This window comes from Fusarium poae, chromosome 3 (assembly GCF_019609905.1).
Source record: "Fusarium poae strain DAOMC 252244 chromosome 3, whole genome shotgun sequence".
NCBI classification, from domain to species: Eukaryota; Fungi; Ascomycota; class Sordariomycetes; order Hypocreales; family Nectriaceae; genus Fusarium; species Fusarium poae.
Window position 1 is genome coordinate 3,898,993 of NC_058401.1, and position 16,122 is coordinate 3,915,114.

Genomic DNA, 16,122 nt, shown 5'->3' on the forward strand with positions numbered 1-16,122 from the left:
GGAGAGGCAGTGAGTCACACAACCAAGCATTGTATAGGCCTCGACAATGGCCGTCATTAAACACTGGCAGTGAATCATTGTCGAATTCATCTATATAAGAATCACGTCTCCTCTGAATCACTGTCTTCTTTCCCCTTCTCGCCGTCGCCATCAATTCAGAGTCGACACTGAAAGGAAGCGCTATATTAGACCTTCAATCAGGTTGAACTTGGCTGTAATATGGGTAAATCTAGGCGTGGTTAGATCTTGTTGATCGTCCTCGACTGTATATGTCTGCCCCTGTCTTCAAGTCGTAACCCGAGGCCAAATAGTCTAACTTTACGACATGTAGCCTAACCTTGATTTACGAAACAAGAAGTCCCAAGTGGCCTGGATTGCAATAAAGTCATCAAATGATTTTGCCTCTTATGATTCTCGGGTCAGACACTTCGTAATTAAATCCATCTGTCAACTACTCAACACCAACTGACATCTAGTAAGCATAAAATAGAGTAGCCTCAGAGTCGGTCTGTCTAATCTTCCTGTTTGCTCTGACCAACATCCATCTCATAAGCCAAACACCAGCAATACACGCGACGGCGAAACCTGCACTGCTAGAAAGAGGCAGGACATATCGAGGGGCTTCCGACTTGGGCCACAAGTACTATAAGAATTAGTTAGTTGCTGTAATGAAGTTCAAGGGTGTAAACTTACAGGGGTCCAGATCAGACTGAGCGTAGCACTGACGTTGGCCAAAGCCAAAGCAGAAGCCTTCTTCTCCTTTGTCTGACCACAGGTGTTTCCGACCCAGGCGAGAAGAATTGAATTAACACCATATGTTCCGATGGTAAAGACACACATGGCAAAATACCGGGCGCCAGTGTTCAATGTAGCGCAGCCAAGGACGAAACCAAAGGTAGCAACAATCTTTGAGATGGTGATATGCCAGGTACTCTCGTTGAAGTGGCCCGAAGACTTGGCCCAAAGAATCGAGAGGGCTCCAGCAATCAAGAAGGGAGGGCATGTCAAGACCAGAGTGATGGTAGTATTGAAGCCAAGCGTGTCGACGATGGTGGGGAAGAAATTCTTGAAGCCGTTGGTGGCAAGGTGAAGATGCTGAAGGATGATAAAGACCCAGACTTTGGGGTCGACGATAGCTTCGCGAAGACCGTTCCAAGGGTTACCGTCGCCTTTTTCGCCGACTGTATCTCGAAGAACGCGATCGTGGGCGAGTTGTCGTTGCTCAGGGGTGAGCCATCGGGTCGTCAACGGTGTGTCTGGGAGAGTGAAGCAGGCCACGATGGCGACGACAAATGTAACAGCACCCTGAATTATGAAGAGCCACTTCCACCCGGAAATTCCTGACATGCCATCCATTTTAAAAACACCCGCAGCGATGAGTCCAGCAAATGCAGAAGCAAGGACATTGCCAGAGTAAAGGATACTGATTCTAGTAGCCAGCTCCTTTCGCGTATAAAAAGTCGACAGCATGTACAGAGCACCTGGATAGTAAGGGGCTTCTACAACACCGAGAAAGAATCGTGTGAGAAGAGCACCCTTGTAGTCCTTTGCCACGGCGGTAAGAGAACTGACGACAGCCCATGCCATCATGAAGCCGCCCATGTACCATGAGGGTCGTACGCGGGTGATGATCATGTTGCTGGGAATCTGGCCCAGGATGTAACCGACAAAGAGGATTGAAACGCAGGTGCTGTACTCGGTTCCTTTTAGGCCAAGGTCTTCCTCGAAGCCATTGAGACGGGCGAGAGTGATGGCGTTGCGGTCAAGGTAGTTGAGCCAATACATTGACCAAAGAGTTGGCTATTATATACGTGTCAGAAGAGTTGGAGCAATAGATGTAGAAACTCACCATGATCCATCGATCCAACTTTTTAACCAGCTTGATTTCCTCAGGGTCAGACTTTGCTGTAGCACCAGAATAGTCTCCATCGCCCTTCTTGTCAAGGACTTCAGCAGAAAACTCCTGGTGGGCTGCATTCTGCTTCTCCGCGTCCAGAGTATCCATATCAGCCATGGTCTTTTTGTCTTGGGCTGCCATAGTGACTCGAGCTCAGTATCAAGAGAAGAAGGCTGATGTTGAGATGGGAAGGATCAAAGCAGGGGGATTCAGTGGTATTTGACTTGATTCCTTTTCCATGTTTATTTCCCCACAGAGTTCGACTTACCCCAGATTTCTAGTGTACCAAGATCCGGGGATATTGCCGTGCCAAACAAAAGGGCGCGGAATCAACGTTGAGGGGATCACCAATGAGGTTACATCCTTGTTCGGAGACGGGGCCGCAGACCGAATTGAGTGCCAAGACGCTATTGAGATGGATTAAGATGGTGGTTGGGGAAACATTGATCGCGAATGAGTTGGAGGTGAAGGGTAAATATATCCGAGACTGTCAGGAGGTCTACCAGTAGATGGTTGAACTCTACTGCCTTCTAGTCACTCGATTGAGTCAATTGGCTAGTACACTGACATGGAAACATCAACACTGTCTAGTATGAAGTTGGGAGGTTCTCCGAGTCAGGATTAAAGTAATTAAGCTTAGATAGGTGACCCATATCTGTAGGCGGGGCTCATCTCCATCTTTTTCCCTCCTACTAACTATTCTTCACATCGGCCTCATCCACCGAGACGGTCCACGTCGCCGACAAACCCAAATGTAATGCATTCAAACGCATGCGATAGATGTCATCGTCGCAAAGTCCGCTGCGACAAAATACAGCCCCAATGCGGTCCCTGCAAGAAAGCAGACGTGGCTTGCGAATACGCCGTTAGCGAACACCAACTAAGAAGAAGGAATATCCAAAAGCTGGAACGCAGGATTCGAGATTTGCAAGCTAATAATGAAACTTTGAGCGCGCAGCTGAGAAGGTCTGAGGGGCCAATCCAAGAGAGACATGGATCAGAAAGAAACACGACAGGCAGTAACACTGAGAGTCCCCTGGGAGATGGAGAGGTTGCTGAAGAGGTCATTCAGATGAGCCTCATTGCAGGTGGCGGGCATCACTTTGTCGGTTCAACAAGTGGACTGTTGCTTGCCAATCTACTCCAGTCCAGACCCCAACCCTCATCGTCTCTACACGCATCAGGATGGAAACCAAATTCGATACCACTTACTCCCCAAGGAGGATCAGGATTACCACCAAAGACTCTAGCATCAGAAATCCTCAAAGCATACTGCAGCCATGACCACCTCTGCTATCCTTTTCTGTCTACAAAATCCCTTTACCGCTCCTTGGACGCAGTGTACGAAGAAGGGCGCGAAAAAGATCCCGTGGATGCCTTTTTCATCGACATGACCCTTGCGATAGGCACTGCACAAGTCCACAAGTTCAACTGGAATGGCGTTTACGATGCTGAGACTCATTACAATCGAGCCATGACTAGATTAGCTGATGTTCTTGCAAGAGATGGCATCGAGAGATTACAAGCTTTGTTGCTGGTGTGCCAGTACAGAATGGGAACAACGTCGAGCAACACTACAACGAGTGTATGGCATCTCATCGGCGTGGCTGCTCGGACTTGTCTGGAGATGGGGCTCCATAGAGCAGCTACGTATGCACTGCCACCAGCAAACGAACACGATGAGAGTCACAAAGCAAAGGAGGAAGAGATGGAGACCAAGAGACGATGTTTCTGGAGTCTTGTCGCATTGGACCGCGTGACGAGTCTCGCGTTGGGTCGTCCTTTGGCTCTCCAGCTAGAAGATATCGACGTCGATTTACCACCTGCATCGGCACCCGATCAGTTCCCCGAAGACAGCAGCCCTCTTTCGTCCGCACCATACGGAACACCACAATACCGCGCCGCAACGTCCGTCTTTGTGCACATCGTCCGATACCGTCTCATATGCGGCAAAATTATCAACGCACTACATCGAAGTACCAAACATGTTTCGTTTGCGAGCATAAGCTACGAGGAGATGCGCACGGCACTGGCGAGGGAACTACAGGACTGGCATACAGAAACAGCCAATCTTCCTCTTGTAAAGAGCGACGCGACAGCTGCTTCGCCTGCTAGTGGGTCAAGTTTTCGTTGCGAAGAGTGGTACCGTCTTTTATACCACAATGGCGTCCTCATGCTTTTTCGGCCGTCACCTTGCTTGAACGATGCGTCTGTGAATAGTCTTGCGCTGCAGAATATCTTTGACTCGGCGCGGGAGGCCATTGTTTTATACGCCAGTTTACACAGATCTAGAAAGATGAATTATTCGTGGATAACCATGCATACTGTGTTTCTGGCTGGATTGTCGTATATTTTCGCTCTTAGACATCATTTCCAAGCCCTTCAGTTACCAACTTCGGAACCTCGGCGAGCCAGATTGCATACAACACCCACCATAAACCAAGTCGTCAACGATACACGCGCGTGTTCAAAGGTGTTGGTTGCTGTGTCAGAGAGGTGGGATCTGGCAAGGAACTGTTCCGACTTGTTTGATAGACTGAGCGATGCCGTGGTGGCGGATGTAGTCGAGGCGTCAACACCAAGCAATCACGGGTTGAGTGTTGCTGCGGCAGTACCTTTTTCTGCAGACTTGGCGAACATGACGGTTGACAATACGTTTCGGGACTGTTTTGGAGATTTACAGAGCCTCGGGCTGGACGAGTTCCATAATGATGCGATTTCGCAGTTGTCGCAGGAGTGGTTCTTTGGGTTGGGCGATGAGACACATCAGTATTATTGAGGATGCATACAACCATCACAATAGACAGCATGCCATACCTGGTCAAGAACCTCTCCAAGTACCAGGACAAGTCAATCCAACTATTCAGTTCGCCGAAACTACTTGATCCTAGTCCATGAGAAATTTACCGATCATGACACCACTAATCCTTGTCATGTAACTACTTCTTAGGCGAAGGGAGGTGGACTCGGCCACCGACACCGAAAGCCATCAAACCCGTGTAAGTGGATCGCCACTCGGCGCCGAGTCCGTGAATCCACAAAACATCAACTTGACTTCTCATGATGATCAACCGATGAGATGAATGCAACATTCTGAATGCAGATATCACTCACACAACACTCCCAATTGATTGTCAACAAGTTGAACAAGTTTATCAAGCAACTCGACTCTCCTCATACCCCTCACTCTCAATATCTCTCATTCACAACACATCAAAATGCTTGACAGACCACCCATTCGTATAGGAAATGTATCCGGTGCAACGGGTGATCACCCGCATGCAATGTCTCGCATGGTTCGCACAGGAAACGTCAATGTTATTACGGGTGACTGGCTCTCCGAGATGAACATTGCCTGGAATGCAATCACCAAGCAAGAAGTTGACCCGAACCTGGGCTACGAGAATGGCTTCTTTGAGCAGCTTGAGGAGTGTCTCGACGATATCATGCAGCGCGATATTCGCGTTGTCACAAACGCTGGTGCCTTGAATACCGACGCTCTATACGACAAAGTCAGGGCGCTTTGTGAGAAGCGTGGATATGGAGATGCTATTGTTGCCAAAGTTCTCGGCGATGATGTCTCGGATGTGGTTATGAAGGGAGATGTTAGAGTTACGCATCTAGATCATCCTGAGCAGACACTTGAGACCTGGGGTTTTACACCTTGTTGCGCGACTGCTTATATCGGATGCTGGGGTATCGTGCAGGCTTTGCGTGCAGGTGCTCGCATCGTCATCTGTGGACGATGTACAGATGCGTCTCCCGTCATGGGCGCAGCAGCGTGGTATCACGGCTGGAGAGAAGACCAGTATGAAGAACTGGCCGGTTCGCTCCTGGGAGCTCATCTCATCGAGTGCGGACCATATGTTGTCGGCGCCAATTTCTCCGGTTTCAAGGACTTTCTCCCTGAGCTGGTAGATATTGCTTTCCCAATCGCCGAGATCGACCCAAGAGGACGCTGCATTATCGGTCGAACGGGCGAAGGTGGTGGTCGAGTCACAAAAGAAACTGTCACTGCGCAATTACTTTACGAGCTTCAGGGTCATTTATACCTTAACCCAGACGTCGTGGCTGATCTCTCAGGGGTCCGAGTCGAGCAAGAATCACCGAATCGAGTGTCTGTCTCTTGCGTAAAGGGTTATCCTCCGCCACCTACAGCCAAAGTCATGGTCGCTGCAAAAGGTGGTTTTCAAGCTGAAGCAACTTTCTACATCAACGGCCTTGACGTGTATGAGAAAGCGGCCATGATGAAGGCTCAACTGGCGCATATGTTTAAAGACGCCAACTTTAGCCGTCTCAGTATTGAACTCTACGGAACACCGGCGGATAACCCAACTTCCCAGCAAGCAGGTACTGTGTCTCTACGTGTCTTTGCCCAGGCCCGTCAAAAGGAAGATATTGAAGCGTCCAAGTTCAAAGTTCCAATCTATGCACTCCGCATGCAGAGTTACCCCGGGTACCATATGAATCTTGATTTCAGAACCATGGTTCCCAAGCCCTTTATGGAGATGTTTCCTGCTTTGATGCCTGTCTCTGCAATTGATCACCGTGTTGTCATGAGCACAGGTACTACACACCGCGTTGAGCCTCCTACACAAACAGCAAAGTACCCCATAGTACGTCCATCTACTGAAACGCATGGACCGGTGGACATGCTCACCTTTGGACCGACCGAGTGGGCGCCGCTGGGTAGCGTCGTGCACGCAAGGTCAGGCGACAAGGGCGACAACTCCAACGTTGGATTCTTTGTACGAAACGATGATGAATACGCCTGGCTAAGGAACTTGTTGACTGTTTCAAAATTGAAGCACTTGTTTGGAGATGATTGGTTCAAAATGAATCCTGATAGGAGAGTTGAGAGAGTCGAGTTTCCAGGCATCAACGCCGTTCACTTGTAAGTTCATCCTATCTGTGATAACAAGGTGCTAACCGTGGTGTAGCCGAGTTTTGGATAACTTGAACGGAGGTATTGCTTCGTCTGATCGAATCGATGGATTGGGTAAGGGAATTGCAGAGTATTTGAGGAGTCGATATGTCGATGTACCAAAGGCGTTTTTGGATAGAGGGCGGATCTAACCCATTTACAAGGATAGATAGTCGATGTAGATTGAATACCAGTACTCCGGTCGTGGGTATAATTCTCAAGTTCAAAGTAGAGCTTAATTCATTTTAGAGTTGTCGGGGAGTCCTACTTGGTGTAGCCTTGAAGGGCTCTGGAATGCATCATCGCCCAGAAACAAACTTCAAAATGTCATCTTACTACCAAACAGAATACAGCTATATCCGTACATGCCTCCAGTACATCCCTAGGTTACTAGTCTAGAGCACTACTAACCTTGAACTGCTACCCACATGCCCAAACCTCATTCGCCAATTAACTTCAGTAATTCTTCGGTGCAGTTTCAACCGAGGTTGGAGTAGCTCGGTCTCCGCGATGAAAGCGCTCGCCAAGCCCCGGACGATAATTAAGCGCAATATATCAAATAGTCAATCATGGGAGTACAAATGCGCATCATGACTATCTCAGACAATGATATAGCGTACGAATAAACTGGTACGATCACAATCACATTTAACAAACAGAAATGGACTTTACAATATATTCAAGACTGCGCAAGTTCATGTTACACGTACAATCTCCTTCACTCTTCCACTATATCGTCTTCCTCTGCTTTTTCTTCGACGTCGCCGCCAACCCCTTGCTCTCGTAACGCCTAAATCCGCAGACTCCCTAGTCATAGGTATATATTCGATCGAGGTGATGGTGGTGTGGGTTCAGAGTGATGTGCGTATATGTCCAAATTGTCCCGCTATCACGCCGGACAAGACAAACGAAAATAAGATGGGATTACGCATGGTTTGTTTTGTTTTGTTTTGTTTTGTTTTGGGGGGATATCACAAAAGATGCTGCATTTAAACGGTCTCGAGCTTGTCGAGGATGGCACGGGTGAACTCGTGGGTGGTGGACTTGCCGCCCATATCGGGAGTGCGGACCTTGCTGCAGGGTTGTTAGCAGATGTTTTTTTCTGAGTATACGACAATGAACTTACCCCTCGGCAATGACGGCGTAGGTGGCCTTGGAGATGCGGTTGGCATGCTCATCGAGGCCAAGGTGTCGCAGCAGCATGCTACCGGACAGAAGCATGGCAGTGGGGTTAGCCTGGTCCTTGCCCTTGATGTCAAGACCGACGTGACGGCAACCAGGCTCGAAAACAGCAACCTCGCGACCCATGTTGCAACCAGGGACAATACCGGGACCACCAACAAGGGCAGCACCAATGTTGGACAGGATACCACCGTAAAGGTTAGGCATGACCATGACGTCGAACTGCTGAGGACGAGAGACAGCCTGCATGGAGGCGTTGTCGACAATCATGTCGTTGGTCTCGAGGGTGGGGTACTCCTTGGCGACCTGGTGGAAGGTGCTGCGGAAGAGACCGTCGGCAAGCTTCATGATGTTGGCCTTGTGGATGCAAGTAACCTTGGATCGGCCGTTGGCGAGGGCGAAAGAGAAGGCGAACTTGGCGATACGCTCAGACTTGGCGCGGGTGATGATCTTGAGGGACTCGACAACACCCTCGACGCTCTGGTGCTCAAGACCAGAGTACTCACCCTCGGTGTTCTCTCGGATGATGCACAGGTCGACGTCCTTGTGGCGGGTCTCGTAACCGGGGATGTTCTTGATCAAGCTGATGCTGGCGTAGATGTCGAGCTCCTGTCGCATGGCGACGTTGAAGCTCTGGTGGCCGGATCGGCTGATGGGAGTGTGGAGGATACCCTTGAGACCGAGCTTGTTGCGCTTGAGAGAAGCGACAGACTCGCGGAAAGCATCCTCAGTGCGGCCGGCGCCCTCGAGACCAGAAACCTCGATCTGCTCCCACTCAACGGGGACGTTGTCGGCCTTGAAGACGGTCTTGACAGACTCGGCAACCTCGGTACCGATACCATCACCGGGGATGAGGGTGACGGTGTACTTGCCGCCGTACTTGGCAGGCTTGAAGATGTCGGACTGGACGGTGGCGAAGGATCGGGCGAGCTGGGGTTGTTGCTTGGCGACGCCGCGCAGCAGCTGAAGAGAGTTAGCGACATGATCAATTGAAGTTTGGAGTGTTTGTCAAATCAATCTGAGCCATTTGTGTACTGCAGTTGTTTTTGGAGTAATGCTCGCTTGGTCGCAATGATGATCATGACATGATGCATGTCGTCACCCACAATTGAATCACTGCGGGCATTCCTCCAAAAACAAGACAGAAACACACAAAAAAGCTCATCATGATAGCGACAGACGAAACGTACCTGGGCCGATCGGAGAGATCCTCGAGACAACATGATGACGGGTGGGGGTATCTTTGAAAAGTAGAGAGGAGAGGAGAGGTTTCTTAGGAGGGGAAGACCGCGCACGAGGGAGGAAAAAGAAAGAAAGAGGGGAGGAAGTTGAAGATTGAAGAGGAAGAGATGTTTTCAAAAGTAAGAGTTTAGTTTAGGTAACATAAGTTATTATCTAGAGAGCAAATCGCGCATGGCCCCTTCTTGGTTGCCCAGTTCCAGTTCCAGTCAGTTCCCGTTTCCAGGACCTATTTTTCTTGGATTTACTCTATTGGTGTCGCATTGGCCGAGCTTGACATATTTTTCTCTCTCTTTTCTTTCGGCTGCCGCTCGGAAAACGCGATTGTTCCGAGCTGTCACTGGTTCAAGTGGAGTTTAAAGCCCGGAGGCTTAGTCTGTAACTGGTAGCTTGTGGGGTTGAACCTCTCTGTAAAGCCGGCTCCGTCGCTAGACTTTAGTGCTCAAGGGCTACAAACGACGTCACAAAAATAATGGATGTCGAGCAGAAACAATACAGATTAATGGATATAAAGATAAAACTAATTGATTGATACAACTGCTCTGTTTCTTTGACCACCACAAGATACATTCATGCACCAAACAACCCTCTCTTACCACAATTCATACATACATATCATGACGACCATATCGAGCTTTATTCTCAATGTGGATCTTTTCAAGCGGGCCAAGCAAACCTTGGCGCGTCAGGTTGCAAGCATTGGGTTTACTCGGACGTCGTAGTTACGAAACTATCAAAATACCATACTCCGAAGCGACTGAATACTGAATAACCTCATCAAGTTACTCATCGCATTTAGACAAAATACATTCATCAATATTCTCTCACATACGCTATTCGTAGCCATGCCTATATCCTTTATACGTTGATCCAGGCTACTAATCCATCCTTTTCATTCATCAATCCGCCTCATAATACTCATAATATGCCATACAATGTAAAACCAAAACTCCAGAAAACACCATTCGCGCTTTCTCAAACACGTGGATCATCATTCGGGTACAGCCACTAACCCTGTACGTCTTCATCCTCGTCCAGAGGCTCAACTCGTACCAAGATCTCTTCGAGAAGTCCCTCCAGGAAACTACCAACTTCTCGGCCCATTCCAACAGGTTCAGCCTTGTCGTAATGATCAATCTCTTTGCAGACATGTGCAAGCTTGTACACCAACTTTCTCAACTTTTCATGTGCAGCTTCAGCTCGTTGCTGCTGAGGCGGGATTTGAGTTGGGTTCTGTCCGGGCTTATACAATTGCTGGAGGTTGATCTGTCGCCGCTTAAGCGCCTCTTCAAGCGCTGGAAAGATGACATCGTTAAGTGCATCCAGCTCGCCATTCGGGTTAGCCGGGGAAGGTGTAGGGAACGCAGAAGGGGCAGTAAACTCGGACGGGCTAGGTGAGTTCTTTGGAGGAAGAGGCCGGGGACCTTGGGCTCCCCCAGGAAGAGGTACAATAACCTGAGGTGTAGAAGTGTGTTGTAATGACGGCATCCTTTGTTGCGAAGTAGCTTGGTTAGGTCTATACGGAGGTATCTCTGGTAGACTCATTTGCTTGGTGGTGGTTGGTCGTGTTAGATGTGCCGGCGGAGCAGGCGGTCTCTGTGGCGGTTGAGGTTGAGGACTCCTGCTCTCCTTTGGCTCATAGCCCAAATTGAGCATACCAATGTCACGCTGCAATTCATTTTGGAGCTCGCGATCATACTCTGGGGACTCGGGTACCGGTGCAGTGTGTACTGTTCTCAAGGGCCGAGGAGTATCTGCGCTATCTCTAGTAGGCAGCTTCAAAGGGGTTTGAGGCAACGCTCTTGCAGGTGACTGTGGCTGTTGGTATTGCGACTGGGGGACAGCCTTTCGTTGTGGGCTTGACTGTCTCGAGTTGGGCGCTTTAACCGTTTCAAGTGGCTGGAGTGCAAAATCTCGCTTCATTGGACTGACTTCGCGTCGTTGCTCACAATAATCCTCTTCACTTTCCAAAGGTCGGGAGGCGCGAGCATTTGTCGCATTCTCATCCAGGGTATTGAGGCCTGGTCGGCTAACAATACCCCCTCGGTCACCAACAAGTCTGACGGTGCCAAAATCCCACATATCTTCATCGACTCGCTCACGCTCTGCTGGGGGTCGGCCATCGTGGACAGATTCCCAGTTATCATCGTCCTCGCCCTTATGCGCAGCCGTCCAGCGCGAGTGTCTTTCAATGAGCTCAGTCAGGTAAGTTGCCCGCTTTGCCCGTCTAATAAAAGGATGGCGCAGCATGTCCTTCGCTGTTGGTCTGTCTTTGGGATCCCGCTGCAGACATGACTCGATGAAATCTTTAAAGGCTTTGGTAAAGTTGCCTTCAAGCCGTGGTGGAGGGTTCTTGGGGATGAGGAAGAGGACCTTCATGGGGTGAATATCAGCATAAGGGGGTTCCCCATTCGCCAATTCAAGTGCCGTTATACCAAGAGACCAAATATCGGCCTTGTGGTCGTACCCAGATTGCTTAATGACTTCTGGGGCCATCCAAAAAGGGGTTCCGACAAAAGTGTTCTTCTTGGTCATGGTTGCTGAAAGCTGACCTGAGACGCCAAAATCGGCCAGTTTAACCTGGCCATTGCTGCTGAGAAGCACATTGGCAGCTATAGACAGTTAGCAATGCTTGACAGTCGAGCTCTATTCTTACCCTTGACATCCCGATGTAGCTTCTTGTCTGTATGGAGGTAATCCAATCCCATAAGCAACTCTCGCACAATAATGGCAATGTAATCCTCGCTAATCAATCCTGGCTTCATGAGGTCGGCGCAGCTTCCACCTGAACAAAATTCCATGACAATCCATAGCTCAGCGCCTTTCGCGTAAGATCCATAGTACTTGGTGACATATGGGGATTGTAGCTCGGACAGGATAGCGATTTCCTGTATAATATCCTCGACCTCGTCCTCGGCGCTTTCAATATCGATGACTTTGATCGCAACAGATTGGCCTGTTCTCTTGTCGACTCTATCACCTCGTTAGCTAGAGCTTGCAGGCGCAGGAGAGTGTCCGTACCCTTTGTAGACTTTGCCAAAACTACCACCACCTACACAATGTTAATTGATTGCTCATGATGCATATGTAGCACGACACAACTGTGCAGTTACTGACCGATACAGTATTCCTTCGAGTAGAGAAGCTCCGGGTCCAGAGCTTCATTTCCCTCCTCAATGTCATGCTCGCGGTCTGCCATTGTGTTATCGTGCTTTTCGAGTCGCAGAGGCTTTGCCCCACGTCTGAATATTGGTTCTCAAAGTTCTTGGTCGCGAAAAAGATCAAGTACGGGTCGGCCGATGGAAACTCTAGAGTTTCCTCGTGTCAAGGCAGCGCGTGCTGTCGACTGGAAACAATTTAGAGTGGGATATGGTAGTTTGGCGGTGTCGCTAACCCCACCACCGGCAAAGAGTCGTCTAATATAGAACCGGGCTCGTGGTACGTCTGTCTCGGGTGTTGAGGATTGTCGAAAAATAAGAGTAAAGAAATAAAAGGGTCAAGTTGAAATCAGGGAGATGATGATGTGCCCAAATGAAAAAGGGAGCCCAGTGAGAAAAGAAACGAAATATGCTGTCGCACAGCGCAGCCAATCCCCGAGTACGCAAGGGAAAGAGACAGCATGCAACCAAAACAAGCAGGCGCAAGCTAAGAGAAGGAGCAACAGCTAACGTTAGTGCTTTTCTCACTAGGTATAATAACGACGGCTGGCTCTGGTTCAGGCGTTGCTGTTTTGTATTTGTTGCTGTTTACCTGGCAGGTGGGGGTCGTTGAGGAGCAACCAGTCGAGATCCTGTTTGCCAATCATCCAATTGTACGCATCGATCCTGAAATCGATCTGCTCATGCCTCTTCTGCTTTTGGTGTGACCATGACCTTGCTGACCCCTGTAAGTGCCTATCCATAGGAGCCACCTCCTCCCCGCACCCGACATGAGCGCGACCAAGATCTCCAGCTAGGGCCTGACTTGTTCGACCTTATCTAGAGGCCAGTTGAGGCCATATAGACTATGAAGCTCTAGATAATTACGTAGAGACCTGACGGCATCGGAATTTTACTTTCCAAAGCTACATGAATTTATTGGCTTATTGTCTCTGGTGAAACACACAGGAATGCATTGACTGGCATGATCAGCACCAAGCAGCGCCATTAAATGTCATGGCCATAATTCTGAGGAAATTACCATGGTTCCTTGCATAGGAAATAATCTTTGTCACACTTTAACTTTCCCATATATTCCACTGATTGGATATTTCAAATCATGTATCATTTCTCACCTTGGTTGTGGGCCTGGTTGAGATGTCTAAAGATAGTGTCCTTCCTCCTGTCCATGATGGACTGAAAGCCAGTCCCAATGCCTCTCAATAATTCATCCCTGCACATCCACTAGCTGCAGTCAGTCCAATAAGCTCCGATGGCTCCCATAACTATCTATCTACAAATGCCTACTGTAGTCCGCATAAAGAGAAAATCGTCCGTCATGTCAGTCATCACTGCTCAGTCCTCAATGAACTCAATCATGACTGTGCCCTGCTTCAAACCTGTGTCTGCAATAGTCGCGTCCAAACTCTCCATGAGGTCCTGTCCGGCTGGCATCTTCTTGAGTTCAAACTCGACGCCCTCCTTGCCTTCCAGAGGCTCTGCCTTGAGCCATTCGTAAATTCTTCGCACTTGATCGTCCAAGTTGAATCGACGAATGACGCGACCAGTAGGATGTCGGAACTGGATTCGTGTTGTGGTTGTTGGGTTAGCCTCGGGCTCTGTGTGTGGGTTGGTACCAGAGATCTTCGCCCAAGGGCTCTGCTCGACTGGAGCCTCAGGTTCCTTGCCTTTGCCCATCTCCTCCGGTGCAGGAGACTTTGTCAGAGCATCAGGATCATGAAGGTTGGGTGTTGAAGAACCTCTACTTCCAGAACCGCCCTCTAAACTGTTCTTCAGAGCCATCTCCAGCATCTCATCCTCAGTCATGCGCTCGACATCGACTCTCTGTTTGCGAGCCGTGGCTTTGGCAACGGGGTTCTTGCTGTTGGCTGCGAGGCTGTAGCGGTCGAGGAACTCAGCAAGTTCGGCATGGAAGTCCTCTGCAGAAGGGAAAGGTCTGCCTGTCCACACCTTGACCTGCTCGCCAGTTCGAGGGTCAATAATGGAGACGTGAGGGTAGTTGTCGGGGTTCTGGTGAGATTCGTTTGGGAAATAGAATGTCAAAAATTCCTGTGCGTCAGGAAAGTCCTTATCATACTGAAGGAAGATGAAGTTTTCTCCGACAATTTCCTTCACGGCCTTGTCCTTCCAAATATCGCGGTTCAGAGCCTGGCAGTTAAAGTCGTTCATATCCTGGAGGTTAACCATGATCCACTTCTTGTCCTCCTTGCCCAGAGTACGCGCGTCATCCCATCCCATTCGTGCCATTAAGTCATAAGGTGGACGGAACAGATCTTCCAGTCGTCTCGCATGAGCGCCGTTCTCGTTCGACGTCGATGGGGCGGAGCGTCGTTCGGGGTCGGTCCATATTTGCTGGGAGAATGGTCCTCCTGCACGATTGGCTATACAGAGTCAGTACAAGACCGAGACATACTCAGTGGCACTCACGTGGATTTTGCCGCCGCCGTTGTCTCAGCTCCTCAAGAAAGGCCGCTTCCATCCCATCGTCATGCTCGCCGCCACCCCAACCAGGTGCCACCAATGTCTCGGTAGTTCGAGCAATTGGAGCCCGCACATCGTCCGGATTTCCTCCTGATCCAGGCCCTTGGTATAGCTCTTCTTGGAGGCGCTTGGCCATGGCTGCATCCTCCTCTTCTTGCGCTATAGCAGCCGCCTGGGCTGCAGCCGCTCGGCCGTTGTCATCATTGTCACTAAAGTCGTCGAGTTGCATATCTTGGTCATCGTCGCTATCGATGTGAATAACACCTGCCGAGTCTTGTCTGCCAACGTTGCTTCTCCCTGGCTGTGCAGCAGATCCAGCTGGCTGATTTGTTGAAGAAAGACCGGCTCCTACACCAGAAACCAAGTCGGGGTTCTCGAAGAACAGTTCGATTGCGCGCTCAACGTTGCCAGCAGTCATTTCAAGAAAGCTGCGGGCAACATCAGTACTTGCGCCAGTAATGGCCATAAAGGTGGAAATGTTGTCGTCCATGGCGGCGACGCGTCCGACAGGATTCTCGGGATGCTGGCCTTTTCGATATATAAGTTGTCGTTCGTATTCAAGAAGATAATCGAGGATTGAGTGCGAACACGTCGTCGATTGATGTGATCTCGCAAGGTTCGGTGTAGCTCTTGGGTAGAAGCAAAATCAATGCCCCGCTGTTATCATAGCGGGGAGAGTGTCGGGTTAAATAGCCGCTCGCTGTTTGAGGTTCGGGGAAATCGAACAAGGTTGGTACTGTATCTTTTCTCTTTCGACTTGCCAATATAATAGTTTTGCATGTATTGAAAGCAGTTTTGCTGTGATTTATGAGCTTTCAACGCAGGTGCAAGTTAAAGTGAAAGTGAAGCACAGACATCAAAGACAGGCACCCAACCACAGTGACGCAACCGGATCAGTGGAGTTAAATGTTTCTTTGGAGGGGCAAGTGACAGGGGTACCAGAAACGGTGGCGGAAAATCGATGACGCGACTTTTTAAGTGAACTTACCCTGGAGATTGATATATCTTTCAAGGTTATTATAACGTTCAGAAACTGGTCGATTCCTCAACGGTTGTTGGAGTATGATATAGTGTTAATGGTTAATTGTTCTGATTACTGGAGTTGATAGTCTTGGACTATTGTATGGAATGACTTACTAGGTACCTTGGTATGTAGAAGGCAGAAGTTTGGCGTCTTTACCTAGAAGCTCAAGGAAGGTACCAATCAAGAATTGTTCCACGACAGGCATGTGCACTTGCTT

At 49.3% G+C, this 16,122-nt stretch overlaps 4 protein-coding genes across 4 annotated transcripts; 1 reads left to right on the forward strand and 3 right to left on the reverse strand.

Annotated features, from left to right (window-relative positions):
- Positions 1 to 472: 472 nt before the first annotated feature.
- Positions 473 to 2,038, reverse strand: FPOAC1_008691 (uncharacterized protein; the record flags this gene model as incomplete). Its single annotated transcript, XM_044853129.1, has 3 exons — positions 473 to 643; positions 694 to 1,800; positions 1,850 to 2,038. The coding sequence occupies 3 exons, from the start codon at positions 2,036 to 2,038 to the stop codon at positions 473 to 475; spliced, it is 1,467 nt and encodes a 488-aa protein (XP_044705799.1).
- Positions 2,039 to 2,969: 931 nt separating this feature from the next.
- FPOAC1_008692 (uncharacterized protein) lies at positions 2,970 to 6,973 on the forward strand (the record flags this gene model as incomplete). Its single annotated transcript, XM_044853130.1, has 3 exons — positions 2,970 to 4,011; positions 5,144 to 6,791; positions 6,838 to 6,973. The coding sequence occupies 3 exons, from the start codon at positions 2,970 to 2,972 to the stop codon at positions 6,971 to 6,973; spliced, it is 2,826 nt and encodes a 941-aa protein (XP_044705800.1).
- Positions 6,974 to 7,810: 837 nt separating this feature from the next.
- Positions 7,811 to 12,441, reverse strand: FPOAC1_008693 (uncharacterized protein; the record flags this gene model as incomplete). The annotated part of the gene is made up of 6 exons (XM_044853131.1): positions 7,811 to 7,895; positions 7,948 to 8,966; positions 10,263 to 11,854; positions 11,899 to 12,215; positions 12,264 to 12,294; positions 12,360 to 12,441. The coding sequence occupies 6 exons, from the start codon at positions 12,439 to 12,441 to the stop codon at positions 7,811 to 7,813; spliced, it is 3,126 nt and encodes a 1,041-aa protein (XP_044705801.1).
- A 1,294-nt stretch (positions 12,442 to 13,735) lies between these two features.
- Positions 13,736 to 15,371, reverse strand: FPOAC1_008694 (uncharacterized protein; the record flags this gene model as incomplete). Its single annotated transcript, XM_044853132.1, has 2 exons — positions 13,736 to 14,781; positions 14,828 to 15,371. The coding sequence occupies 2 exons, from the start codon at positions 15,369 to 15,371 to the stop codon at positions 13,736 to 13,738; spliced, it is 1,590 nt and encodes a 529-aa protein (XP_044705802.1).
- Positions 15,372 to 16,122: the final 751 nt, after the last annotated feature.